Source organism: Balearica regulorum, chromosome Z (genome assembly GCF_011004875.1).
Source record: "Balearica regulorum gibbericeps isolate bBalReg1 chromosome Z, bBalReg1.pri, whole genome shotgun sequence".
Lineage (NCBI taxonomy): Eukaryota > Metazoa > Chordata > Aves > Gruiformes > Gruidae > Balearica > Balearica regulorum.
Genome location: NC_046220.1, coordinates 37,005,910 through 37,033,733, shown reverse-complemented (window position 1 = coordinate 37,033,733; position 27,824 = coordinate 37,005,910). Strand labels below are relative to the sequence as shown.

The following is a 27,824-nucleotide window of genomic DNA, read 5'->3' as shown; positions in this document are numbered from 1 at the left end:
TAGCTGAGCTGTGTCCTTGCTAAAAGATACCATTCAATTATTTAAGCGGATAAAATCAATGGAAAATGGTATTCCCTTCCTTTCTTTCAGAGAATCATCTTCCATCACTCCTATAACAAGAAAAAAACACAGTGCTCACCAGCAAAGATGTAGGAAAGAACATGCCAGAACTCTGGCAGGATGCTCATTAGGTAACACTACATGCTGCTGTGGTTTGACGGTATCACAAGCATTCACATATTTATTATTGCTTTACATATCTAGAAAAGGTTTCAGTGTACCAAAAACTGTAAAACTGTTGCTGTTCCCAAGTACAGAAATCACATACAGCAGTATAGACATGGGTGGCAGGATGGCTCTTACTACAGTAATTTGGGTAAAACAGTCAAAGGAGCAAAGCTAAACAAGGACATCTACATCCTGAATTTCTGCAAGGAACAGAGGATTGTCCCTGGAGGTATAACCAGCCATAATCCTGTTATTGCACGTAACTTCAAACAGATGATCTAATACTACTTCTACCTACAAACTCTCTCTTTCAATTTGCTCAACTGACATTTTTGTAAATTCTCCCTCTGCTTTCATAGGTGTCAGCGTGTTGGGATGAAATCTTGAAATCCGATGAGTCAGCTGGCAATCCAAGGAAGGCTACAGGTCTGTTTCGCTGACTGTCAGACATTTTTAACAGAAACATCTCTGTTACAACCTGGTTTACTAAAGAATTGGGGAAAAAAAAACCTTCAGAAAACTAATTTCAACATATGGGAACACGGACCTGGCTATGCAGCATTCCAGCTTCTCACTCACCAAAGAAATCATTATGAGTCTCCATCCCCACCCCTTTTTTTTAAGGCAAGTTTTCCCTCTCAGTGTGTTACGACTGTGTAACAAATTGCATCCCTCCAACACGCAAGGAAAAACAGCAGGGCCAACAAGCCCTCTGAAGAGCCTCTAACAAGCAGCTCCCTATTCACCCCACTGCCAGAGGAAAGCAAAATTCTTCTTCGCTTTTATCCTTACTCCTCCTGCCATGCCACCTTGAGTAAGTACAGCTCCAAAAAGGTCTTGGAAGAGTCCACCAGCTAAAAATGTCTGAATAATTGCTGCCATATGCAGGTAGCAATAAAACCGGTAGGGTCATCCCAGGCAGCCCAGGGAGGACTTCAGCAATGGGGCTGCCAGTGCCTTGGGGTCAGCCCAGGGAACAGAGGTCTCTACCCAGGCTGCTGTGCTAAGCCAAGGGAGGGATCTAACTGAGAGGGCAGAAGCTAAGAGGCCATGTCAGCTGTCCGGGGGCATGGGGAAGCCATGAAGGGGAGAAAGGAGGGAGTGAAAGGCAGTTTTGATGGCTGTGATACCATAGGAGAAAGGGAGGGAGGGAGGAGAGAAGGGAGGAGGAGAGAAGGGAGGAGGAGAGAAGGGAGGAGGAGAGAAGGAGAGATACTGCGCCTCACCAAGGGGGCTGGTCTGGGCATAGGGGTCCCTTCTCCTATCTGGCAGTGGGTGAGAGAAGGGCACCCCACCTCCTGCCACACTGCTCTGAACTTGCCTAGCACAAGCCTCACTCCGCTCCATAAAAGACACCAAGGATAATCACGACATAATAAATTAATTTTTTTTAAAAAAGAAAATCCTTAAGTTTTCAGGTAGATAGTCATGCATTGTGATTTACCTACACAGGCAGATTTTATGCACAAATAGGAATTTTATATTATTGTTCAGTTCATTAAAATCCATTGATGGAATTTTATACATATGCCAGAAAGACAGGTAGAAGGTAGAAAGTCTTGAGAGAAAAGAAGACTAAGATAGCGTGGTCAAAAATAGCCAGTTATATAAAGACAAAGGAATAATTTAAAACAAAAACTGAAATCCCATGGAAGTGCCTCAGGCATTCTGTTTTGTTTTGGTTTTTTTTTCCTTGAATGGTGGGCAATGTAAGTATTCTGCAAAACACTTCCTAGCTTTTTAGCAGAGGTTAAAAAGTTAAGACATTTTTGTAAAAAAAATTGGTTAAAAATCATTACTAATTAAAAATTGCTTCAGAATTAAAAATGTGATCACTTATGAAAGTATCTTAGCAAATGAAAAAATGAAAAAAACTGCATTGGTATAGTTTTTCCCTTCTTCTTTTTAACGTAACTTTTTAATAGCTTTTCTATTTCAGCTAACACAGAGGCTATACATCTGATAGCAGAGAGCTTTGTAAAACAGCCAGAAATTATCATAGCATCTAGAAATTGGTTACATAATTATATGTATATGTATATGCAAGTGTTCATATTCAAAGTCTTTCACAGAACATTTTTATTAAAACTACAGAAATATAAACTATTTCTAAGCATATAATACTGAAGTGTCAGTTTCACAGTAATTTTTCCAGTCTTAAAGAAAAATTAGCATATGCCATTTATCAGAAACTCCCCCTACATCAACTAAATTAATTTGATTAAAACATCTAAACAATATGAAGTAGTTGTTAGCTTCTCTGTTACTTTTTATGGAAACAATATGAACTACTTATTCTAGGCAATGTTGCAGAAAGTTACAGTTTGTGAATACTTCCCAATGTTAGAGGCTGTTTTCATAGCTGTTCTTAACTTTGTGAAACGTTTGAGCTGAAATTTTCCACAGTCTAAAGCTAGTTTTTTGTTTTTCTTTTTTCCTTCAAAAGAAATGGTTCAGGTGTTTCAAAAAATGAGGCCAGAGAAAATTACCATTTTTCTAAAAAATTAGAACTGAAAACAAAACCACTACCAGGAAAAGGAACAGCCATTTGTTTGTGATGCTATCGTGTTTTGCTATTGAGCAGATACCTGAGACTTGCTGGAACATACCTTTTGCTGTTCCTATGAAACACTACCCAAATTTGTCCAGCCTTTACGTCATTTCCATCTTCATGTGCACAGGCCAGCCTAGGAGAATGTAGCTGATACATTCTCCAAATAGCCCATCTACAGCAAGCTTTGCAGACGTGTGTGAGAAAATAAAACCGCTTGGCACCCTTGCCAGGGCTGATGCCTAAGGTTAATCGAGGCAATGGTATGAGGAGTTTGCTGAGGGCCCAGGAGGACAGCGGCTATGGAAGTGGGAGGAAGAGGCAGGCCAGGGATGCATAATGGGTATACCACCAGGAGAGCACACTGTTCTACAAAATCTGGAAAGAAACCTAGTATTTTTTGTGTCTCACCATCTCTGTCTGTTGATAGATGAGTAAGTGTGTGTCTTCTCTTCTGGGCTGGTCTGTACTGAAGACAGCAGTCTATTATTAGCACTATCTGCTTGTCTGCTGGCTCCCGTGACCAAGGTCTGGGTGGTATGGCTAAGGAATCCAGAACTCATTAAATAATTCTGGTATGTCATCATAATTCCACATAATAGGATTGTTGATTTTTTCCACATTAGCAAAATTAGCTTTTTCTGCACCGGAAATTCTATGCCAGTTTCAAACAAAGCCTCTGAAGTTCTCAAGAATTAAAAATAAACAGACACTTTTCTACTTCATCCACTAGAAAAGGGTAGAAATGAACAACCTTTGGCTCTGCAGCTACCTTTTTTTGGTGCTGGGGATACAGCACCCTGAATCACCCAAAATTGCTGGGAGGTCTGGGTATTCATCCAGCTCTCATGTAATCCCAAATGAGAATTTCCCCTTACTCTTCTTCCTTTGGACTTAAAACCATTTACCCAATGTTTATCAGACCTCATTTCCAAAGACTCTTCTCTTCTTTTTCCCTATGTATAACCAATTAATGGCTGAATGTCACATTTTTTTATTTAAATCTTCCCACAATATAACAGTGGATACTGCATTATATCTCAGGCAAAGCAAAACAGCTCACATTCCAAAGTGAGAGTTATAATTTATTTTCAGATGCCACACACATGATGCTATGCAAACATTATTAGTTTGATAGGCTGTGAGTTGCAATTGTACCAGCACCACAGCTCCGTATATTAATCTAATCAGACTTAACATTAATAAACTCTTCATGAATCATAACACATAGAAAACTCCATTAGGAAATCAAATGCTTCTCCAAGTTTAGCATTTCAGCATTTAGTTCTTAATGCTTGAAAACTAAGATCCTGTATATACTGATGTATCTGTCAGTCTGAATGGCAGAGAATGTAAAAGTACAGTGAACACCCACTGCATGTTCTTGCTGGACGGCCTGACTCCTGGAACTATTGATTTTGTAATACATTTTTGCTTTTCTCTCTTCTCCCCAATCTAAAGCTGAAATTAAGAAATGCAACTAAACTTCATTACCCACTGAGGTTGTCTTTTCCGTATTAATTAGCAAACACAGTATGAACACAGTACCTTGCAGCTACCAACAATAAATGTGGAATATCACCACAGCAGCTCAGAGACAAAAAGCAGCTAAAGTTTTGGCTTCGTTAACACAGGAAACTCACAAGCATGCCTTTTTTCTAAGTTTCAGATTCCTGTATAATTTAATAGATCCTACAGTTAAGAATGTGCTTTTATGTAACATGTAACATTTTACAATTGGACTCAATGATCTTAAGGGTCTCTTCCTACCTAAATGATTCTATGATTTTAGGTAATAAACTGTAATCTATTAGAGAAGTAAAAAGACAGTCTGCACTCCTCCTGTTGAAAGCATAGAAGTTTTGCTCCTGTGTGAAACAATATTTTTTTATACTGCTTGCTGCTGAGATAAACTCTTCTAACATTGGAGGAAAGACAGACTCTCTCTATTTGGGGGACTGAAGAAACATTGCATGTGTTCCTTGGGGAGGTATATGGTGTGCTGGGTGAAGAACTGGCTAAACACCAGGGTTCAAGGGGTTGAGTGAATGGGGCTACATCTGGCTGGTGGCCAGTCACTAGCACTGTTCCTCAGGGCTCAATTCCAGGGCCAATTCTGTTCAGTATTTTTATTAATGATCTGGAGGAAAGATTTGAATTCACAGTTGTTAAGTTTCTGATCACACTGAACTGGGAGGTGCTGTTGACTCTCTCAAGAGACAAAAGGCCTTGCAGAGGGATGTAGACAGATTGGAGCACTAGGCAATCATCAATGGCATGAAATTTAACAAAAAACAAATGACAACTTCTGCACCTGGGACACAAGTGTAAATTGGGAGAGGAGAGGCTGGAGAGCTGCCCTGGAGAAAGGGATCTGGAGGTGTTGGTTGACACTAAGCTCAATCTGCATCAGCGGTCTGCCCTGGCAGCCGGGAGGGCAAACTGCATCCTGGGGTGCATCAAGCACAGCATAAGCAGCTGCTCAAAAGAGGGGAGCATCCCGCAGTACGCAGTGTTGGCGCAGCTTCACCTTGAATGTTGTGTGCGGTTCTGGGCCCCACAATTTAAGGAGGTTGTTAAGGTGCTTGAATGCGTCCAGAGGACGGCAACAAAGCTGGTGGAAGGGCTGGAAGGCATGTCCTATGAGCAGCAGCCAAGGACACAGGATGTGTCTAGTTTGGAGAGAAGGAGTCAGAGGGGTGACCTCATTGTGCTCTACAGCGTCCTGAGGAGGGGACATGGAGAGGGAGCTTCTAATCTCTTCTCCCTGGGATCCAGCAGCAGTTCCTGTGGGAATGGATCAAAGCTGCATCAGGGGAGGTTCAGACTAGATACTAGGAACCATTTCTTTACCAAGAGGATGGTCACACACTACAACAGGCTTCCTAGAGAGCTAGTTGATGCCGCATGTCTGTCAGTGCCTTGAAAAAAGGCATTTGGACAATGCCCTTCAAAATGGGCTTTAAATTTTGGCCAGCCCTGGAATTATCAGGAAGTTGGACGAGATGATAGTTACAGGTTCCTGCCAACCGCAACTATTCTATTCCATTATATCCTATCCTATCCTGTCCTGTCCTATCCTGACCTGGATGAGGGGACAGACTGTACCCTCAGTAAGTTTGCTGACGATACAAAACTGGGAGCAGTGGCTGATTCACTTGCTGCCATTCAGTGAGACCTGGAGAGGCTGGAGAGCTGAGCAGAGAGGAACCAAATGAAATTCATCAAAGGCAAGTGTAGGGTCCTGCTCATAGGGAGGAATAACCCCACGCATCAGTACAGGATAGGGGTTGACCTGCTACGAAGCAGCTCTGCAGAGAAGGACCTGGGAGTCCTGGTGATTCTGTGATTCTGTGTAATGGACTTTAACTTCTGGTCAGCCCTGGCGTGAAACACTGATGCCAAGCACAAGACAAGAGATGGGGGGATGGAGCAGGCGGTGGCATTGCGGTAACCTCAGATGCCTGTGCTGCGGCCGCAGCGCCGCTGGGGTGAGCGCCTCAGGAAAGGATGGATGTTGTGACATCCCTGAGCCATAGACTGTGACGTCACCAAACAATGATGTCACCAAGTCTCCGAGCGACGGGTTCTCTCGTCACCGACGGACAGGCTGAGACATCCCCAAACAACGGACTGTGATGTCACCTAGCGATGGACTGTGACGTCCCCGAGCGATGGATTGTGACCACGCATCCCTCGCTGCTTATATTCGGGCGCTGGGCCACACCCAGCAAGTTCGTGCCCGCACTCCGGCTGAGCAGTTGGCGAGGTTTGGAGTGTTGAGCGAGGCCTTTGGTGCTAGTGTTGCGCTTGGGGAGCTGTTTCCTGCAGCTCTCAGTGCCCGACCCCAGAGCTGTCGGAGGACTTTCCCCGGCCCTGCCAGGTTCAGGCAGCCGGGGCACCCCGGAGGCGCGCTCGCAGCAGCACAGGTGAGCTGGGAGGGGACACCTCACCCTGGGGGGCTGCCAGGGATTCCTCCTTGAGGGACCTGGGCATGTCTTCCAACAGCCAACGGGCCACCCAAGGCTCATGGCCTCTCTTCCTTTTCTAGCGTGACACCCGCTGCTGCAGCGCCGGTGAGAGGGAGCGGCTTGTCATTGCCAGCTCCCGCCAGCCCACCGCAGAACATGGAGAGCATGGCCACGGAGCTGGAGGACCGCTGCCCCATCTGCCTGGGCAGCTGGGAGGAGCCCAGCTTCGTGATGCCATGCCTCCACTGCTTCTGCTACCCCTGCATCCTGCGGTGGGCTGAGCGCAAGCCCGAGTGCCCCCTCTGCAAGAGGGGAATCCGCTCCATCTTGCACTCGGTGCGGGCGGACGATGACTACGTGGAGCACGTCATCACACCACCCGTGACTCCACCAGTCGTCGTCCGCCAGGCAGGAGGAGCTCCCAGGCACCCAGCCACCCACCATCTCCACCACCATGGCGCACCCCAACGGGGGGCTGCAGAAGGGCTGCCCAGGCGTCCTGTGGGTGGCCTCCACACCCCAAACTGGATGAGCGGTTTGCGAAACAACTTAACGCTCATCCAGATCCTGCAGTCCCTGGTCCAACGGGAGCAGGAGATGATGTTCGCCACCCTCATGGGCACCCAGAACAACCACGGGCTGGAGAGAGAGCTGCCGGGCCGGATGCGGGGCGTCTCCCACGAAAACCGCGCAGCGACACTGGTGTGACAGCGTGCACGTGTTGCCGTGCAAGGGCACAGCGGAGAGGCCCACCGTCTGCTGGGACAGCAGGGTGCCGCCAGTGCTGCCGGGCAGCAGGAGGACAGCCCCGCGGGTGTCCCCGGCCCCGCTGCCTCCCAAGGAGGGTCTCTCACGCCCGGCCCAGCCCCCTCCGGCAGCCCTGCGAGACCCAGCACCTCGTCCGCTGCCGGTGGTGGGGGTCCCAGCAGCCAGCCCTCTGCTCCCATTCCCATCCCCGTGGAGCAAGAGGAGCCCCAGGAGGAGCCAGGGCAGGCTGTGCCCGGGCCCTCCACCTCCAGCCGGGGCAGCGAAGGCTCCCCTGAAGGGCCACGGCGACCCCCAAAGAGGAGGACCGGCAGCTCCGACACCTCTCCAGCCAACAAGAGGCCAGCACCGTGACGGTGACCTGGCAGGGTGCCTCGGGGGACGGCCAGACCAGGACGGGGCCATCAGCTGGGGCCTTCGCCAGCCCTCAAGAGCTCCTAGCCCCCCAAATCCAGACTTCCCAATAAAGGAAATACATGAAAACTACAGAGCAAGTCTCAGTGTTTCTTTGCCAAGAGGGTGGTCAGAGGCTGCAACAGGCTTCCTAGAGAGCTGGTGGCTGCCCCATGCCTGTCAGTGCCTTACAAAGAGGCATTTGGACAAGGCCCTTTGTGATGGTCTTGAAATTTTGGTCAGGCCAGGAGTGGTCAGGCAGTTGGACTAGTCTAGTCTATTCATTTACCCCTCTACTCAGCTTTTTTCAATCTGTAACCACTTTATTGGCCTTAGGCAGGTGAAAAAATGGAGATTTTTCAAGGTAATTTTTCAAAACTGAGTCTGATTAAAGTATCAAGATTTCTATATGCAGATCAGTCTGCTGAGAGTGTCCCACCTGAAGAGGCTCATTTTCTAACTTGAAGGAAAGCATAGTGAGGCAGGGGTAAATGTGCTTTCTGGCCTGCAAATTGAATAGTTAGAAAAACATTAGGGGCGGGGAGTATATGTATGCACACATATGTATAAAAACAAAGTTTCTGTTATATATCAAATATTGTTTGTGTCCCGCCTAAAGTAATCTTTTGTGTTTTCTGTGGTGTCATCAGATTGTAAAAAATAAGAAATGGGACATTTATGATTGACCTGTTTGAGGAGCATGATAGAGACTGCTGATGACATGCTTTTTTGAACTTTTTTTTTTTAGATTAGTATTACCTCAACTACTTCAGATTTTAGACTTAACAGAGCAGTAATAAAAAAGCAGATTGTCTTTTTACATTTTCTTTCTGCTTTCTTAAAACCATGTCTTCTATCACTCAATGTTATTTAGTTTTTAATGGAAATGTTCAAATTTTATCTGTTTGTACCATCTGTTTCACCTTTTCTCTAGTACACTAAATTAGTTGCATCCATAGTTTGGTTCTTTGAAACAGAGAACAAAATAATAGAAAAGTAGGAAAAAAATTAACCATAAAGCTATAAAAATTGAAAGGATAATTTATGGTGTGATGTTTCAACATTATCTCATTTTGTTAAATTACCTACTTTTCATTAGAATAGTGTTCCTTTATCTTTGTGCCTAACTACAACATTCACCCTTTCCTTGTACGCACTTAGAGGCTATTCAGCATCCTAAAGAACTCTAATTAAACTCAATGTGGCATCAAATGCTGACAGGAAGTCTCAGGGACATATAACTGTCCTTTTGTAGGACATACAATAAATACTTTGAAAGACATTTTAGCTACTGAACAAAGGAGAGAAGGGGAGGGAGAGAGGGAGGAAGTAAAATCAAAACGAACTAAAGATCGCTGGTTATATCGGGGATGTCCAACAGCTGCAGTAGCTACTTGCCAAAAGCTCAAGGGCCATTACTACTTTGAATATCAACTTCCATATACCCCTAAACGGATTAAAAAATGTCTTATTTTGTTGCAACTTCTTTGGTAGTTTAATACAAATTGTTTCCCTGAGCAGCCCAAACCTAAGCACCTGCTGCTGATCTGGAATTTGCTGGAAAAGGGCATGTTGGGTTACATATTTACAAAGTCAGAGCTGTATTTGGCTCTTTGTCGTACGTTGCATGTCTCAGAGTTGCACATTACAACTTGTCTGATATGATAGTCTACTGGCTATCAAAAACCTAACCACTGCTCTGCAAAGTAGGTAGCAGGCTCTCCCAGAACGCAGACTCTGGGTAAATTTTCCCCTACAGAAACCATTAACTTCCTTTAATATTCACCTACAAGCTAAATTTCTAAATTTTGGAAAGCAGAACACTTAGGAAAGAAAGTGTTTGTGTGCTTTGGTGTACTACATGCTGTAGGCCCATATATAAATGCAAAGTGGTAAGCACTACATTAATTAAGCTGCTTGATCTAACCAATTGAAAAGTATCTTGACAGTACTAATCACAAGTGGGAAGATGCTTCTTCATACTGAACCCTAAGTTAGCTTAACTGTAAAACCAGACAGAAATGTAACTCATTGGTGGTTCTTCCTCAGGAATTTGGAAACCTTGCCTAACAGCAGGCAAGTCCCATAAGGCTGCTTTCTTGTCTTTGCAACCAGCCTCCCTCAGTAAAGCAGTGCAAAGTAACAGCATTACATTGTAAGTCTCAGGGGCGTTTGATTTAGACGGTAGCACAAAGAAGGTAAAGCCTTCCTGGAGGTCTGTTTTTATTCACCTTTGCACATGCTTGGCTTGCCTTTGGTTTTTGGAGGTTTCTGAACAATATGGATTAGTGAACATAACAGACTGAAACAAACTATTACCCTTTTTCCTATGTTCCCTGTCAGCCTCTTCCCTTTGTTCCTTTTCCTTGAAGGAAAGGCAAAAACTACCACTTTCAATAGTTTCCCCAGATAACAAGTTGAAGGAATAGGGACATTTGTGTCTACTCCAAGATGCTATGCATATTAGTTTAAATACACACATGGCTTTTAAAATTAGTGAATTTTGTAAGCACATATTGGATTTCTATTTCTATCACTAAATAATATGAAATGTATTAGATTGTTCATCATTTATTTGTCATTAGAAAAGATTTAAGTTGGACGATTAAAGCTGAAGAAATAATGAATGTTGCGTGGGAAGAAGCTGGGATCTGCTGTGGTGCAAAGCAACTCAAACCAATACTTCCACTGCTCTTTAACTCCGCTTTGAATTACATATTCTGAGTTTTTCACAACAAAAATTACATTTTTGGAAACACAAAAGCAAGATTAGGATAAAAATTTTGCAGTTTCCACTACAAGACAGAGGGTCAGCTTCTTCTGAGTGTACTCTACAGCTCTGGACAGACCAGAGCATAATTTTTAGTTATACATTATTTGTGACATGGTGTGTACTTATAGAATGAGCCCTACTAGTCTGTATCCTACATAGGTAAAAACAATCACTGTATTAAAAAAAAATTACACTCTAAGATAGAAATGAGAGAAAAGAGTATGTAAAATGGTTTAGTGCAGCCTTGGTTTCGGTTCCCTCCTTCCTCTACAAATTCTCTGTCTCGGCCTGAGCAACTGCCAAAGGACATTTAAACCAATGGACCCAGAAGCAGACCTGAGATCGTGGATCAAAATTCCCCAAAAGGAGCCCCAATCCCACATCAGGGTGAAATACAGCCTCTCCCCCAACCTTTGCAAGAAAAAAGAAAACTGACACACAGGGGCTAAGGGGGAATTGCAACATGTTCCAGCCAGATCCCCAAATTGGATTGTCAGGAAGCCAGGAAATCTGCCAATGCAAACACATGCTGTTTAATGTAGACCAGCCTGAGATAATCTGCGCCTCAGTTCCTCATTCGTAAAATAGGAATAACATTCCGTGCTTTATGGGGAGAGAATATACCCTAAACATTTTGAAGCGATCTGAACCCATAATAGAGGAAGGCAAAAAATTCCCAAGATCGACCATCTCCATTTGATGTACAAAACATGGAGAGACAAAAGCTAAACAACTGGCTGCAATCGCAAATAGAGACAGGAGCACAGCCAGAAATTGAATCCAGACCTCTAAAATTACAGTCCAGCATCTTAATCACAAAATCCTTCTTCTTTTTTGATTAAAACAGGAAACCAGAGCACAAAGTATGCGCTTATTCTGTAACTTCAACATGTTACCACAAATATCTTAGAAAAATACATATACTTCAAATATGGTCATCTCAGCCAAGTGTGAAACAAAAGGCATGCATGGGAGGAGACCCATGATTAAACACCTGGTCCTTGTAGGCCTGAATAAATACTCTGAGTTGAGACAACGTTGTATTGGTTATAAAAACATTTGTTTATGTGAATTTTAAGATAATCTAAAAAATGTTATCAGTAGCTGAAATGCACTGAGACTAAAAAGTATTTGCCACGCCACCTGAAAAAAGGATGAAGAGGTGCTGCTGTGTGACAGTAAGGAAAAGTATTCTTCCTTTTTAATGTGATGTTGGATACTTTTGGTTTGCCAGACAGATCCAGTTTACAAAACTATTTGCCTCCGCAGCTACTGTCTTTTACCCAGAAGACCCCAGTCACAGGCAGGGAGGAGGTCTCACGATGAAGTGCTCTGATGACCCACTCCTTTGCACCCTCTTTCCCAAGGTCCCATATTCCCTTTTCCACCTTATATTTATGTGGAGATTTATCACATAATAGAAACATATTTGCCCCCATCATAAAGCTGTATGAGTGCCCATCACATCATGCAGAAGGTCTGCTTTGGGGTGACAGAAGAGATACAATTTGGCTTTATGATAAAAGCCATGGGATATGCAGACCCATAGAGAATTACTTGCCCACCGTAGCTTCAGGGTTCCTCACCAGAATTTTAACTCTGACATGATACTAGTTTTTAAAGACATTCTCTTTTCTATTGTTAGAAAGAACTGCTTTTCCTCAACTACACTTGCTTCATCACTTTTCTTCAATGGATTGAATCTTAAAATTTTTACTGTTGTCCCAAACTACCTGAAGAAAATAAGGCATGAGAGCAGGAAAATTTATTCTGAATGATTATACCTCAAAAATTTCTCCCCAAAGTAATGACAATTTCTACTTGATGACAGTGTTTCTTCCTACCTATTTCTCCTTCTAAGTGTCCAGCATACAGGCATCAGTGACTGCAAACTCAGAACTGATCTTAGTCAGAGTTCGATAAAACAGGGACTCCTCAAAGTTTCTTAGAAAGCCCGGTTCCTCTGTGCAGGGTTCTGAAAGGAGATGTTCACCTCCTGGCATCCTGAGTAGACTGCAGAAAGGTCATGTGGGGAAAAGAGCACCACTGGTAACAGAGCCAGTTCTGTTCACCTACACTTGGCAAGGGCTGAGTTTACAGCTACTTCTTTCTGCCTGTACTCTGCTGTGCCTTCGTCACTTCTGCTAAAGCCTCATCAGATTTTCCAGAAGCCCTTAAAGCCAACAGACTCTCGGATATCTTCCATCCCAAGTTCCCTTCAAGGTGGCACCACCACAGTCACAGCCTTAATAAGAAATCTAAACAGCTTCAAAATGGGAATTTGCCCAATAGGTAAAATTCAATCTATCAGTTCAATTAAAAAAAAAAATACATTGGACTAGAGAACACATAGTCTTTTAGAATGATGTTATCTTGCAAGAGCAACACCACTAGAAAGGAAAACAACTGTTTCTTCCCTCCCACTCTTAGACTCCAATAGATTAACATGTGCTGCTTAATTTTAAATCATGCTAAAAAAAAAATTCTCCAGTATTTGCTACCCATTTATTTTATTTCTACACACTCCTACCTTTCTGAACAGACAGGATGTCTCTCTTTAGAAGGGCAAAAGCTAAAAAGGTTAATGATACAAAAAGTAATAGCATTACACAGTGAGAGAAAGGATACAGCCTGCTGGCTTGTCCTCTAGTAGAATAGCCCTCTAGTAGCACAGTCCTTTGGACAACAAAGGCTGGTCAGAAACTAGTTTTCTGACTGTGTTTTCATTTTATTTCCTTTATAAATTAATTTGTGCTAGCTATTCATACTTTCAATAATTTTAATACTTTTGATAAATAAAGTAATTGGGGTAGATTGTATTTTTCCATTTCTAGAGAAAATTTTTACATATTACAGACTTCCACAGAAAATACAGACCTCTCCACCCTGTCAAAAAAAGTCCACACCAGTTTAAGACTAGGCAGGTGGCTGAAAATCTTTACTTTTAGATTTTTATGGAAAAAATCTCAATTTCACTACCTGAAGGTCAGGGCCTTTTTTTGCACTGGCAAGTCTGACTGCATAATGCACATTTGATCTCTGGCAATCTTTAATTGTAGACAATTTCTAGAAATCCACTGCAGAACACATGGACTGCATAAAAATACCTTGCTAGATGGTATCTACATAGGTAATGTCTTTTATCCCTTTATAATTCATTAGGTATAGTTTTAAACCAAGTTACAATGGGTTCAGGTTTCAGCACTTCCAGTGAAGCGTGCCTTTTTGGAAGCGTTAATGCCAGGAGAAACAGCTCTCAGGTGGCTCAACACGAGAGACTGTGCTGTGCAGCCAACAAAGAGAAAGAACCCTTTGTTCCATGCGGGCTCCTTCCAAGCAGTTAGGTATGTCTTTCGCCTTTTTCCCCTTTCCTCCTTTCTGGCTTACAAATTGACCCGCACAATTTTATACAAAATATTCAGTAAAAAAATAATAATCTGCTTCTGAAAAGAAAAAAATAATACTGCCAAATTACGGCATTTTATTTGAAGGACTAGGTAGGAGGCATGGAGCAGACGGACATGGGAATAATTGTGAGACATAAGAAGAGACAAAAAAAGAAAGACAGTATCAAAGGAAGAACAGGAACGTCAGAAAGGTGGGCAAAACCTGGTTAAGTAGGAAAGAAAAAAAAGATTGAAACAGGACCAAGCATGCAACAAAGCTAAGATCTGTAAGCCCTGAAAGCTCCTGGATCTCATATGATAAGTCCCTCACTACTTCTCACTAGGACTTTGACCTGAGCTTGTTTTTCTCAAGCTTTCTATTCAATCTAGTGGATATTTTAAAAAAAATCTACCAGCAGTGTACTCTTCACCTTTTAATGGCAGGTCCAAAACAATGATGACACACCACTGCTTTCAGGTCCACCACCGAAACCATTGGTACAAGGCCAGAGGTGTCATAATCTAAATGACAGGATTTTTTTGTTTTTGTTATTTCTTTCTTTATTTTAACTTAGAGTTCAAAACCAGCAAAGGTTGAATAGTCAAGCATTCAAAACCTAGGCAAAACCAGAATGAAAAATAGCTTGGGAATCTTAATTCACTTCCACTTTGTGGGGGGCATGTAATTAAGAAATATGTGTCACCTAGTAATGTTTTTTTCACTTTATCAGTTGGAATTTTTTTATTTATGTTGATATTTGTAAAAGATTAGTAAGTTAATGCTCAGTACAGAAGAGCTTAGGAAATATTAGGGAAATGAAGAGATATAAGATCAAATATCTGCTCAATAACAAAAAGCTAATCAATGTAAAACCTGGTTCCTAGCTTTTCACCTTGTGCTCAGAGCTTGCTACACTTCAGCTGCATTTGAGAACTTTTCTTTGAACTTCAGTTCAGTGCTTCACTATGCATATTTCAGTTTGCTGTCTCCTGTACCAGTCTTTGCCTTCTGATCTCATAAAAGATCAGACAGCTTCCTGGTATCTCACTATTTTTCCCCTTTGTAGAACAGGTGCATAACAGTTTTCTAAAGTGCTGTAAGATCTGAAGCAGGATTTCAGTGGTTATGAAAATGATCACAATTTTTGTACTCTGTCATGAACAGCTGTTTTTAATCTTCAGTAGTTAGCAATCAATTTTAAAAAAACCAACAACTTGTTAAATCCCTGTAATGGTGAAATCCTTTAAATTCATTTACACTTTCTGTGCATAGCAAATTAAAGAATGTGTACCATGGGGTATTATTTTGATATATGTAAGATGATTGAGTGAGGTACATACAAGATGGACGGATTAGTGGTCAGCACACTGCAGTTATTTAAAGGGTTTCCACTTAAGATGTTGGGAGTTCAGAAATCACAAACACTGACCAACAATGCTTTCTGAAAAGCATTCATGTGTCTTTACAAATTGCTTTTACTCTTATTTTTAATTAGTTCATCACCAACACTAATTTTATGTCATTAACACATAAAAAGTCCTCAGACTGCATTCCTCCCTCCATTAATTGATCAACTGCAGAATCTATTTCAAGGAATTATACAATATGTGGTATCTAAATTAAAACTAACACATAAAGCAATGACAATGAAACAGAACTAATCTGTTTTCATCCTTATGACTGGCTTAGCAAGTGAGCCCAGGCAGCTAACAGAAATCACCAAATCACCACTGAAGGCAAAATGACACTCACAAACAAAGGTTTTACCTAGCTATGCAAAGACAGGATTCTAGTCTTGTTTTATCTGACTTTTCAAGCTATAATAATATAACATGGGTAAATTTACAACCGCAGCAACCTAAGCATTTTACCCATTCATTTTTAACCACTCTCCCAGCCCATACTTGCCCTGTAAACAATTACTGTTGAAACATTATGACTTTGTGGTATTTTGCTCATCTGAAATATGAAATAAGCAATATACTAAATTCTTACAGAATAAAATTGGTCAGAGTGCATTAAATAATTTTCCAAAAAAGTACTTACTGAAGATTGTGATTTGGGCTGTTTGTTGGACCTGTAAACATAAAATAAGCAAACATTGTTGGCAAGCTTGGCTCAAGGACAACAGCATTAAAAAAAAAAGTCAATAGCAATCTAAAGGAAACTGTCTCTTTAAGGAAGTTTTGTCTCAAGATTCAAACAAAACCCTCTGCGTTCCTGCACATAATTATATATTGCTATTTTCAAAGCCACAAATAAAAATCACATGAATTTTCTGTCTGCTCAGGCAGCAACTTGAGTGGACTTTTGTTAGGAAACATCACCTGTAATAAAAAACCAGGCTGTTAAAAAGACAATGTGTTATCTTGACACATCACTTACCTCTTAATAAGCCCCACCTGAGCCTTGCTATCAGAGTTTATGGTATGACAAGGGCATGCTCTTAACCTTTGTCACAGCAGGAACAAGGTCCAATACCCAGCACTTAATGAGTCACTACAAACTAAACTGTGGACTTAGCAATTTTCATTACAAAATTAGAAAATATTTAGGAAAATATCTCTAGAACTTTTCCCCCATTGTTTCAGAATCAAACTATATAAAAGTTTGCCTTCCAAGCTGGATGCTTAAGTCTCCAAAATGCAATATAAGTACTTCTTGAAAGGTGTGGTGTACCTTCAGCTGTCAAAGGGCAGAATTTGAGGCCAGGCTTCATGTAGCAGTGCAGATGTGATATTTCACAAAGATGGGCCCAACACTATGAACATCACATAGAAAACTGCTTCTCATTCTTCTCCTCTTTTTTTTTTTAACAGACTGAGTTCAGCAGTAGAGTGACAACTCCAGGCAATGAAATGTTACCTTTTTGTACTTTGTATTGGCACTTCTTTAAAATTTTTTCTTCACTACATATTTACAGACCTTTCCATCTATATTTATTTTCTTTTATTACCACTAAATGGGTATCAAGTTCAAACAAGAAGTTCTGCATTGGGGGAGAGGCCCCAGGCAATGGCTTTATTTATTTCATTTCATGTTGAGAATTGTTCTTAAAAATCAAATTCATTTCTCATTATGTTATTGTGAAAACTAATACCTAGTCTATAAAGCAGTCTGAGTAATTATAAAAGCCAGGAACTCACCAAGCCTTACAAACAACACTCCTGTTGCAGTTATCGTCTTCATCCCATTCGAAGCCACACACTGGTAGTATCCTGTGTCCGTAGTATCAAGATCCTGGATTCTCAGACGCGAACCATAATCTGTTTTTCTGATGATGATCCGTCTTGGCTCCTGAACCACTGGAGCATCATTTTTTAGCCATCTGACATTTGGAGATGGATTTCCTGCTACCTTGCAGTGGAGGATTGCTGTTTGCCCCTGGACTACAGTGATATTGTTTACTGGTTCCAAAAAGGTCAGGAAGTAACCTAAGAGGGTAAAAGGTCAGAAAAGATCAAACTTCACTTGGGTTGTGATAAAAGACTGCCCAAAGGCACATTTCTAAGAGTGGATCTTAGAAACAGGTTCAGTTGTCTTTGAAACATATACTCTAAAAAATGTAATTCACTGTCCTAGGGACACCATAGCATCACACTTCAATTTGTCTTTCATGATTGACTTCATGTTAGTTTAGGTATGCAAATTAGAAGGTCAAGCATGAATTAATACGATTACAATCCTAAGTCCCTTTGTGGACAACTATTCTGAAGAAATAATGACTTTGGTTAGTTTCTACATCTCTTGGGAAATGGTTAGTGCTGTAACAGAAAAGTAGACTCTTATTTCATAAAAGACTAATCCCCGTTGCAATCATATTAGAATATCATTATAATTTTACCACTTAATCTTCTTACATGGTCATATATTTCTCTTAAAAATAACTAAAACTGGAAAAGTTACTTTTAGATATTAATTTGACTTGCCAGATAGTCATCTGACAAGAAAATCTTAAGTGGAGCTTGATATAGAGGGCTCTTTTAAATCGATAATAGGCTTCCACTTTTTACATCAAGTCATAAAATAGCGTTAAATTGGACAAAGAAAGGTCTCTATGGTTATTGAATATTCAGGTTTCATGGATGTAGTCTTATAAATGGAATCTAAAAGCACTAATTTGTGGTTTGTTTAAAGCACAGGGCTTGTCAAGAAGCACATATACTATATTTATTATCGCAAGTGATTAAAAAAATAATTGATGGAATAACACTGTCAAAACTTGACAATCAAAACTTCTGTAGGTTATTATTTTTAAACTTAGTTTGGTGTTAGGAGTCCTGCAACTGACACACATCACACACTGAAAGCCTGAAAGCATGTAATTCCATTGAATTAATAATGTGATTGTCAAAACAAGTAAGAAAAGTATCTAGCTTTCATGCTCATATGTTTGTTTTGACAAATTTATACTATCTAGACATAGAGCATCAGGAATACTTCATATTACATTACATATTTATGTCAGCTGGATCCAAATATCAAATAACTCTAATGGATATCCACATGTGCCCTTTCCTATCAGTTAAATTATTTTGCAGTTGTTTAATTAGGAAATAGCGTATTACTGTGCAGGAATCTAACACCAGTAATGCAATGGTCAACATTCGCAGTCTAATTGCTGAAATACCTTAAGAAAATTGATGCTCTGCTTTGATTTATGTTTGACATGACCATGAAAATCAGTTCCTCTGTAATGGCTAGGTATAGCACTGGAAAGGGGAGCAGTAGAAACATCAGAATACAATGAACTTGCAAAGCCCGATTTTGCTGAAAAAGTGCGTTTTCCTGAGTACTACATTGTTCTCTCAAAAGAAATCCTGCTTTAATGAACAATATGAAAATACAATGTAGGCACATGTGAATTTATTATGTCACTAAATAGAAAATTAAGTAAGCCCAAATATATATAGTCTCCACATGACATTGCAAACTTACAGGGAAATTATTTTGTCATCCTTTTATCTCATAAAATAATAAATTATTCTATATGTAATTTTATATTAGTTCTCCCTATTGTTAGCCTACAAATCTTTAGTAGACTTTAAAACATTTTGACAGAACACAAAAATTATTTTTTTTTCAAATGCCTGATAAAAAAGGGAGAAGAAGTACATTAATGCTTTCTACAATGTCATGCCACAACAATATCATTTGTTGTGGCTTCCAGTCACATTTCATAGCTGTAGAATTAGAACTACTATGATGACATTCTGGAAGGGAACAGAAAAACAGCAAATTACCTTGCTGATATAGGGAATAGAAGCAATTGATGAAAACTATTACTTAAGCCAACATTTTACATACATAAGCATTTCTAGCAGCAAGAAAGCAAGCATGATCAATCCTACCACAAGTTAGAAAAGGAATTTCCATTGCTATTTCACTCTTAGCTCATTATTTAGGGAGTACCACAACTTATTTTGCCACTTTTTCATAATCGGTATGTAGTTTATTCTCATCAGCACTGTCAAGGCAGATTATACAGTCAGAAAGAGAAGTTGTTTGCATTTCTTTGAAATATATTCAAAAAAGAATTTTCATACTCAATAATACTGCTTGAGTATGAAGAGTCAATTTATGAAAAGAAGTGGAAAAGTGGAAAAGCTGAAAAATTCTAATTCTAGCAAAACGACTGGGGTATTGGGGAAGTGCAAGGACGTCCAGTCATGGTCATGGTGTTAAGCTGTTGGATGGAAAAGGAGCGGAGCCACAATGCAGATCCATGAAACCATCAACTCAAGGAACACTTCTGGCAAGATACAGATTGGATGTGTGGTCTGAAAGATGGGTAGGAAATTGACTCACAGGCCACACCCAGAGGGTGGTGACCAATGGCTTTTACTGGGTGGTGATGTGGGCAGAAGGGAAAGCCGTCTCAGGGAGAGACCCGGACAGGCTGAAAGAGGGGTCAAGCAAGAACTGTGTGGAGTTTAACACAGACACATCCAAAGTCCTGCACCTGGATCACAATAATCAGTGTATAGGCTAGGACTCGTGTGGCTGAGCAGCCTTGCAGAAAGAGAACTGGGGGTCTTGTTGGACAGCAAGCTGAACATGAGTCAGCAGAGCACCACTGCAGCAATGAAGGCAAATCAGATCCTGGGCTGCATCCACAGGAGCATTACTAGCAGAGACAGAGATGTGATCAGCCCAATCTACTCAGTGCTTGTCAGGCCACACCTGGAGTATTGGGTCCAGTTCTGGTCCCCACAATTAAAAAATGACACAGAAAGACTGGAGAGTGTCCAAAGGAAGGCAACGAAGATGACCAAAAGGCTGGAGAATCTGGTCTAAGGGGAAAGACTTGAAGGAGTTAGGTCTCTTCTCCCTGGAGAACAGAAGCCTCAGGGGCGACCTCATCCCAGTTTTCAGTATTTAAAAGGCATCTACAAAGAGGATGGAGACTCTCGCTTCACAAAGAACCTCATGGAGAAGACAAGGGGCAATGGGTGTAAGTTGCATCAGGAGAGGTTTCAACTCAATAGAGGAAAGAAATATTTTGCAATGAGAACAATCATTCACTGGAAAATGACCTCCTCAGAGATGTGGTGGAGTCCCCATCACTACAGATTTTCAAGATACAATTGGACAGGGTGCTAGATGATCTTGTCTAGGCTCCCTTTCCCCAAAAAAAGGTCAGACCAGATGATCTTTTGAGGCCCTTCCCAACCTGGGCTGTTCTGTGGTTCTATGGGTCTATGATTCAGCAGTCATGGGGGTGGCCTGAATGTGCTCACACAACAGAGGCAAAGGAGATGGTTTAAGCTCTTTTTTGAGAAGTTAGGCCACTTTCAGCATAGAGCCAGCACAGAGGTACAATCATCTGGCTCAGAGATGTTCGTGATTCCTACAAAGTGAAAGAGGTGGAGAAGATGCTTTCTATAAAGGTGGGGCCAACTAAAGCACTGTAAGTTGACAGCCAGGAAATGTGGTTATTTTACCTCTTCAATAAACTTTTTGTTCTTAACATAGAAGTATATGAAAGGTCTACATTGTTCTTGTGCCATTGGACAGCTCTTGTGCCATTGGTCAGCTTACAGCTTGCTCAAACACTTAGCACTATTTCAATTCTCGTGATTTAAAATGAGCCAGGTTGAGTCTTCACTTCAGGTTAGTCATGGATATTACATTCAAATAAACTTGGATGAAAACAGATACTAAATATACTTATTAGGACCAACAAATGTTATTAACTGAAGATTAAATCCATGTTAGACCTTTCCGTTTTACCAATTAAACCAGAGTTACTGTAGGAAGTAATTTGGTCTGTAGCTTTTAAGCAATACAAAATATTTCATATGAATTTATGAATCAGATCTTATTAATAACTAGAACAAAACTATTACCACCAAAAGCAATGCCAAAGATTTATGGATTAATTCAGACCCAGTGTGATTAGATACACTTCCCCTGAAGTCAGTGTAACTGAATCCATTTCCTGCAGGTCAGAATTTGGCTTTAGTTCATTATTTCTCCTGCCAATTTTACAGCCATTTTCTGCAGTGCTTTATATTACCCTGTTATTACAAATCAAGTAATAAATATTTTAACCTACAGAACTTTGAAGCACTTGTGTTTTCTTCAAAGTTCTGCAGAGCAGCTTAGGAGCAGTAGGGCAACTCACTGCCTATCCACTGTCTCCGTTTGTACCCTGAAGTGCACACTCTATTTGCTAGTTTCATTTCCTCTTTGAAAAATGATGCTGAAGTCTGGTGTTTATATACTTACTGAATCTGAAATAATTGTATGACAGAGCAGGCAGCCATTTGTTGTGCTGCTCTGTTATTTGGTGGCCACTTTAGATAACCCATAATTACAAATCTTTCAAACAAAATGGAAAATTTAGCCAGCCATGTTCTTAAGAATGTTTTTCTTACTTAATTTCTGTGGTGATAATCAGCAGTTACTTTTTGTGATGTACGTCACACCACAAACACTGTGTGGATGCCAGTTTGATGCAATGTTTTGGGGAAAAAACAAACTATTTCCCAGGATAAACTGGGACCTCAACAATGTGCAAAGCCATTTTTTTCCAATGTAATTTTCCTTCTCTCTTAATAAATACTCATTTGCACAGGTATGGAGGAAGATGAAATGTGAAGGCACTAGAACTTGTATTTGTGTCCTATATTTTGTATTAAGCATCAGTCAACTAGAATTTTTTAAAACTTGAACTGATATGCTGCTCTCTTTTAATAGTGACATACCTTTGAAACAAAGAATAAATACTCTCTATAAAATATTTTGGCTTTGCTATATGTAAACAGCATTACTAAACTTGTAAATGTCATATTATAAACAATATGGGATATGGATAACAAATAGAATTTAAAAAAATATCTAGGTATAATTGTCAGCAATTTTCTGTGTTACACAAATACTATTATTATATACTATTTTATATACTCTGGCTTGGTTCCAAGGGTCATTGAAATGAAGGCTTCCTATGCCTTCAGTGGTCTTTGGCTTGGCTCAAAGTACTTCAAAGGGAAAAGCTCTCTGGTGGATATTTCTGCATTTGCTGTAGGCAAAGATGCTCTAAATTAAATTTATCTTTTATTATGGTTTCTAACATAGTGTACAACCAATACTAATATTTATTTTGCTTGAACAGAGTAAAAACTGTTCTTTCAAGAAGCTATGAGAGGACAATGCAACCTAAGCTATATATTATGTTATACTATCAAACTCTATGTACCCTATGAATAAAGTAGCTCAGGGAAATGACTGACATGAATTCTGGCAAAACTCTTTCATATTTTCAAATGCCTTTGTTAGGTTGCCAGTACTTAATATTTTTTAAATTGCATAAATTTGATATAAATATATCAAACAGAATCCCACAGCAAATCAAAATTAAGATGACAGGTCTATTTTGTGTGTTTTGGCAAGAATATAAAAATAAACTTTTCCCGCGTGTGTCAAATCATTGTCAAGATATGCACAAGAATAGATACGAAGCTAAAAAAATAAAGGGTGCAACTATCATTGAGACCTCACATGTATATTATTTTTCTTAGTTTTATTTATATTATTGAGGCACTTAGATGTCCCAAGTTATTGGCTCAAAACATATGTGCTATGCTTGGCATAAATACAATACAAAATGATTGCTCTGCTTCTGCTATTTTAAGATCTTAGCTGTGATTTTGAAGTTCATTCTAAAAGAAATATTTTAAACCTCTTTAGTTACTTTAGATCAAGTTAATTACGGCTTAGCTGTTTTCAGTTCAAGTTTTGGTTTCTATTCATTTTTTGTTGTTGTTGCTCGTTTTCCCCTATATGCTTTTAAAAATAATTGTGCATTCATAATTTTCAAACCAGCTTCCTGATGGCTTCCATGAATAGCAATTATTAAACATTTACAATTCTTTTTATCTCAGAACTTCTAAATCACTTATGAATATTGAAATCTCATGAGATGGGCAGATATCATCAACCTTATTTTCCAAATGTGAAAACTAAAACAAGGGGAATGTAAGTAACTTTCCAAATTTACAAATGGACTAAGTGGTAATATGTATGATACTATTAAGAGTTTCATATCTTTCTCTGTTCCTAAGATAATGAGGATATGAGATAATCCATTTTTGTGGAACAGTTGATTCCCTTTTATTTCTGCATTGCATAATGGAAACAAATAGTGAATGTCAAATTTCTGAGAAAAATAAATGAAAATTTGGGTCATAAATTGCTAGATACCTGAAGATACAACAATCTCTTCAGAACAAGTAGTAATAATTACATCTATGTTTTATCGCTTTTTAGAATACATATTTCCTGATAAAACATATATATATATATAAAAATAACTTTAGCTCCAACAGTCAAAAAAAGTCCATAAACCCATATGTTTGATATTACAGAACATATCACAAGGTACAGCAGCATTGGCTTTAGGTACTCAAAATTTAAAATTGGCTGTTTAAAAAAAAAAAAAAAAAGCAAATACTTTTTGTCTACATGACTGCAAACAATTTAGAGCATTTTCAGATTCATGGCATAAAACTTTGCAATATTCAAAACCACTAAAAATATGTATATTATGATTTGTTTAAAAAGCAATGTGGGATATTGTTCCCCCCCAGTCCCTTGCTTTTTCCTTTTTTCGCCCTCTTGACCCTTTTTCATTTTTTGTCTTCAAATAACTTTTTGTTCATTTTGTTGGATATAAATAAAATAACATTGTCTCTCTCACTACAGCTCTTTCAAATTACAACCTTCTGCAATGGGGTTTTAAGACTAATATAATTTTATATCCAATACAAAAGATTTTTTGGGAAAACATTTTGAGTAATCTAATGATATTTCCATTAGAAGTGAATTCATAATTTCCTATAATAAGACATAATTTTTCACCTAGGAAGCATACTTTAGCTTATGGAATGACCGATTATTAACAAGGAAGGACTTGAGGAAGACAGCACTGTTCCCAAATTTACTGTGTTATGAATAATATAATAAGTATAAAGTGTTCACAGAATTGCCATATATTGAAATTGAAACATCAAAGAGTTGCAAAGTGTTCTGGGCTTATAAAAGAACTGAACACTATCATAAGAGAAAACAAACATGAAAGTTGCTGAAATTCAAAGCATTTATTTCTAGAGGTGTGTATAGCAACACTGTGCTAAGTACAAGAGTTTAGGGGACGTGGATCACACCATCACATCTTAGCGGGTTGTGGGAGTCCAGTAAAGCGACTCTTTCTACAACTGGAAATGCAGAGAGACACCATCTTAACAAGGAGGGGAGAGAGAAGACTTTTGATGTCTCACACAGACTATTTTCCTAAACACAAGGCGATCTTCCCAATTCTTCACCCTTCTGCTTTATTTAACCACAATATGAAGATGAGCAATCTACAACATACTGGAGCCAGGTTAGGAAATGGAAGGGATGTTGGCAGCTCTCCCAAAATATATGAGCAGTTAAGGAAACTACACTGCTATATACCGCCACATAATGTTTCCAGATGAATTGATACCTTTACAGCCTAATTTAATCCCATTATTTGCACCCCATCTTCCATACTATTTGTGATCTCAATCCACAAAAGTGCAGCCAGAAGCATGTAAAATAAAGTGATTTGGATAACATGCACATCAAATGTACTTTGGAACAAATTATAGCTAATTCAGGAATGAAGCAAAATTAGCACAATGCCACAATGTGCACACTATCCTCCACACTGAAATCAGTGGGCTTAAGCTTTCTTATTAGCAGAAGGAAACCTATTTTTGAGCAGCATTTTTTCATACTTGAAGGACTGAAGGTCTTACCTAGCCCAGCAGTCCAATTCTACAAGGTGGAATGGTTTTGTTTTCTTGTTTACTGAACGCCCTGATGAGACTGTGAAGAGGCCGGTACCACCTGTCCTAGGGTACTGCATTTTAGGAGCAGATCTTTGCGGGTCACTACAGTGCAGTCGGGATGTGGACTGTTCTTTAGGTCACTAGTCGTGTAGATTAAAAGCCATCACTTTTAGAACACATACAAATGTTTCCTGACAAGTTACCTTATGTCAAGTCAAAGCAACCAGGATAGTCCAGTCATAACTTGGATTTGTCATATAGGTACCTTTTGAACCAAAGTAAGTTCCCAGATAGACTTGTGCAGAAGCCACAGTTAAGGTCAGAGACTTGAGGCATCATGTCTCCTGGAGCAACCCAACTCAATGTCTCAGCTATTGCAGGTTGCCCTTAGTCATGCATTTCTTTAACTATTAAAGTGTATTGCTCTAACATTCCCAGCACCAGACATTGCAGTGAAAACCTCTGTGATGATGCACCAACAGTGCTCATCATCAATGAAAAACTTGGTTTTGGCTTATGCCACAACTCTTGCATTTATTTGTGATTAACAGATACGTTCTTTTTCTCCTCTGGGCTTCAGAAAGGAAAGCTCCCTGTTGGCCTTGTTCTGGCCATCCCTCTGCTGCAGTGAGAGAGAGAAAGAGAGAGAGGGAACTTTGCTCCTTCCCCAGCATCACCAGTAGGAAATGTTGGCCAAGTGCAGGAAGGTGGGCAGAGAGCAGCACAAGACTAAGCTGGCAGCAAGCCTGGGTATTTCTGGAGAGGAGCACGGAGCTGACTTTTTAGGAATCAGAGAAAGAGTTCGTTCATTAGAGTGTTTGCTGCAAAACAGAAAGTCACCAAGAGACACTTGATTGAAATTGAGATTGGGGAAAGGATCATCTTTGCAAAGATTCACTGGACTGGGAGGAGATTTGTGTTCAAATCCTTTTATTTTTATTCCAAAGCAGACCTAAGTTCTTCTACAGCAAATGCTCACTTTTCTGCTCTGGTTTTCAGCAAAATATTGCTCAGAGGCAGTGCTCTTCTGGTGGTTCAGGTACTCACAGGAAACAGGGGAAGATAAATTCTCCTCAAAGCCTTAGCCAGGTCATGGTCCTATCCCACCAACTATCAGAAGGCTAGCTTCACTTATAGGAAGAGACTTGCCATTTTTTTACAGTGCACATTATTAATAATACCTTGGTTAACTTAGTTATTTCTTTGGAGACAGAACCATTTTTCAGGACTTCCAGAGGATTTAGAGGAGAAGATGACCTATACACTTAGTAATTCTAAAGTGGCTTTAACTTTGGGCATTATTGGGCAAATAATTTAGTATTATTTTCATGCCTGTTTGGGGTCTATTCTACAATCAGAAATAAAATAGAGGTCATAAACAAATCAGAATAACAACACATTTCTCAAGGAAGGAAAGAAGGTCGATGTGAAGTAGAACTGTCCAATGATATTTTGAAACCAAAATTGCTACCTCACTGTGACACAGAAACACATGGGTTAACATTCCAACCACAGAAACAAAAAATTTCAACCAAGGGATTTTTGCTTATTTGGAGAATTTTGTAGCCACAAAAATAAAAGGGGAGCAAAATGAGGCCATTTCCACACCAGGCATGCTGGAAACTAACAACTGATCCTATACCAATGAGTCATATAAGAACAAGGGTCTCTTTTTTTTCTGAAGGAAATACAAAATCCTTATGATGTAGGAATGTTTGAGATGTGATTAATTACTTCCTTAGACAGGTATTGCCTGTGGCCCTGAAAAAAAAGGAAATAACTGCAACTCCTTTCTCAGCAAGAATTTAACCAAGTCATGTCACATGAAAAAGCATTTTCTTTTATGTCTGTAGCCTTAAAAGCTCAGACATAACAAATGAATAAAGTGGGACCAACTTGCCAAGTAAACAAGCCTGTCAGATGCAGTTAAAGATCAAACATGGACCTTTTCCCATCAAAAGCAGTGGGTGCGTGAGTGTGAGGTGGACAAAACAGCTGTTAGTATACAGGAATGACTGTTACTGAAATTTATTCCCACAATGGAGGACAAAGTTTAATCCTCTAAATAATTTAGGAACTTCAGGAAGTGGAAAAGGGTTGAGGAGTACACTAAGTCTTCCTCCCAAATGGGAGGAACACACTCCCATGCTGATGATCAGTAGGAACGTGGTTAGAGATATGCAAGCATAAACATGTCTTCTTTTACCCAATTAGGGATAGAAGTTAATGGAAGACTACGAAAAAAATCTTGTAATAAGCATAGTGAAGGTAACAAATCTAACTAGTGTTCAGGTGAAGCACAATAAGGATTACATGACATTGGGTATCTATGAGAACAGAGACCATATTCCAAGGTAGCCTCAAAATTTATGTTCCTCTGAAAGAGAAGCTACATCTGACCAGTACCTCAGAGCCTTTGTAGGCTTCAACATGTGCTC

The 27,824-nt window shown here is 39.9% G+C and overlaps 1 protein-coding gene across 1 annotated transcript in view; it reads right to left on the bottom strand.

The window, feature by feature from the left end:
• ROR2 (receptor tyrosine kinase like orphan receptor 2) overlaps positions 1-27,824 on the bottom strand; it is a 160,382-nt gene that overhangs the window by 19,930 nt on the left and 112,628 nt on the right. Inside the window, exons 3-4 of the mRNA XM_075740189.1 lie at positions 17,215-17,502; positions 16,115-16,145 (exon numbers count right to left, since the gene is read on the bottom strand). Of these exons, the coding sequence (XP_075596304.1) occupies positions 16,115-16,145; positions 17,215-17,502 (319 nt within the window). The remainder of the gene's footprint in view (positions 1-16,114; positions 16,146-17,214; positions 17,503-27,824) is intronic.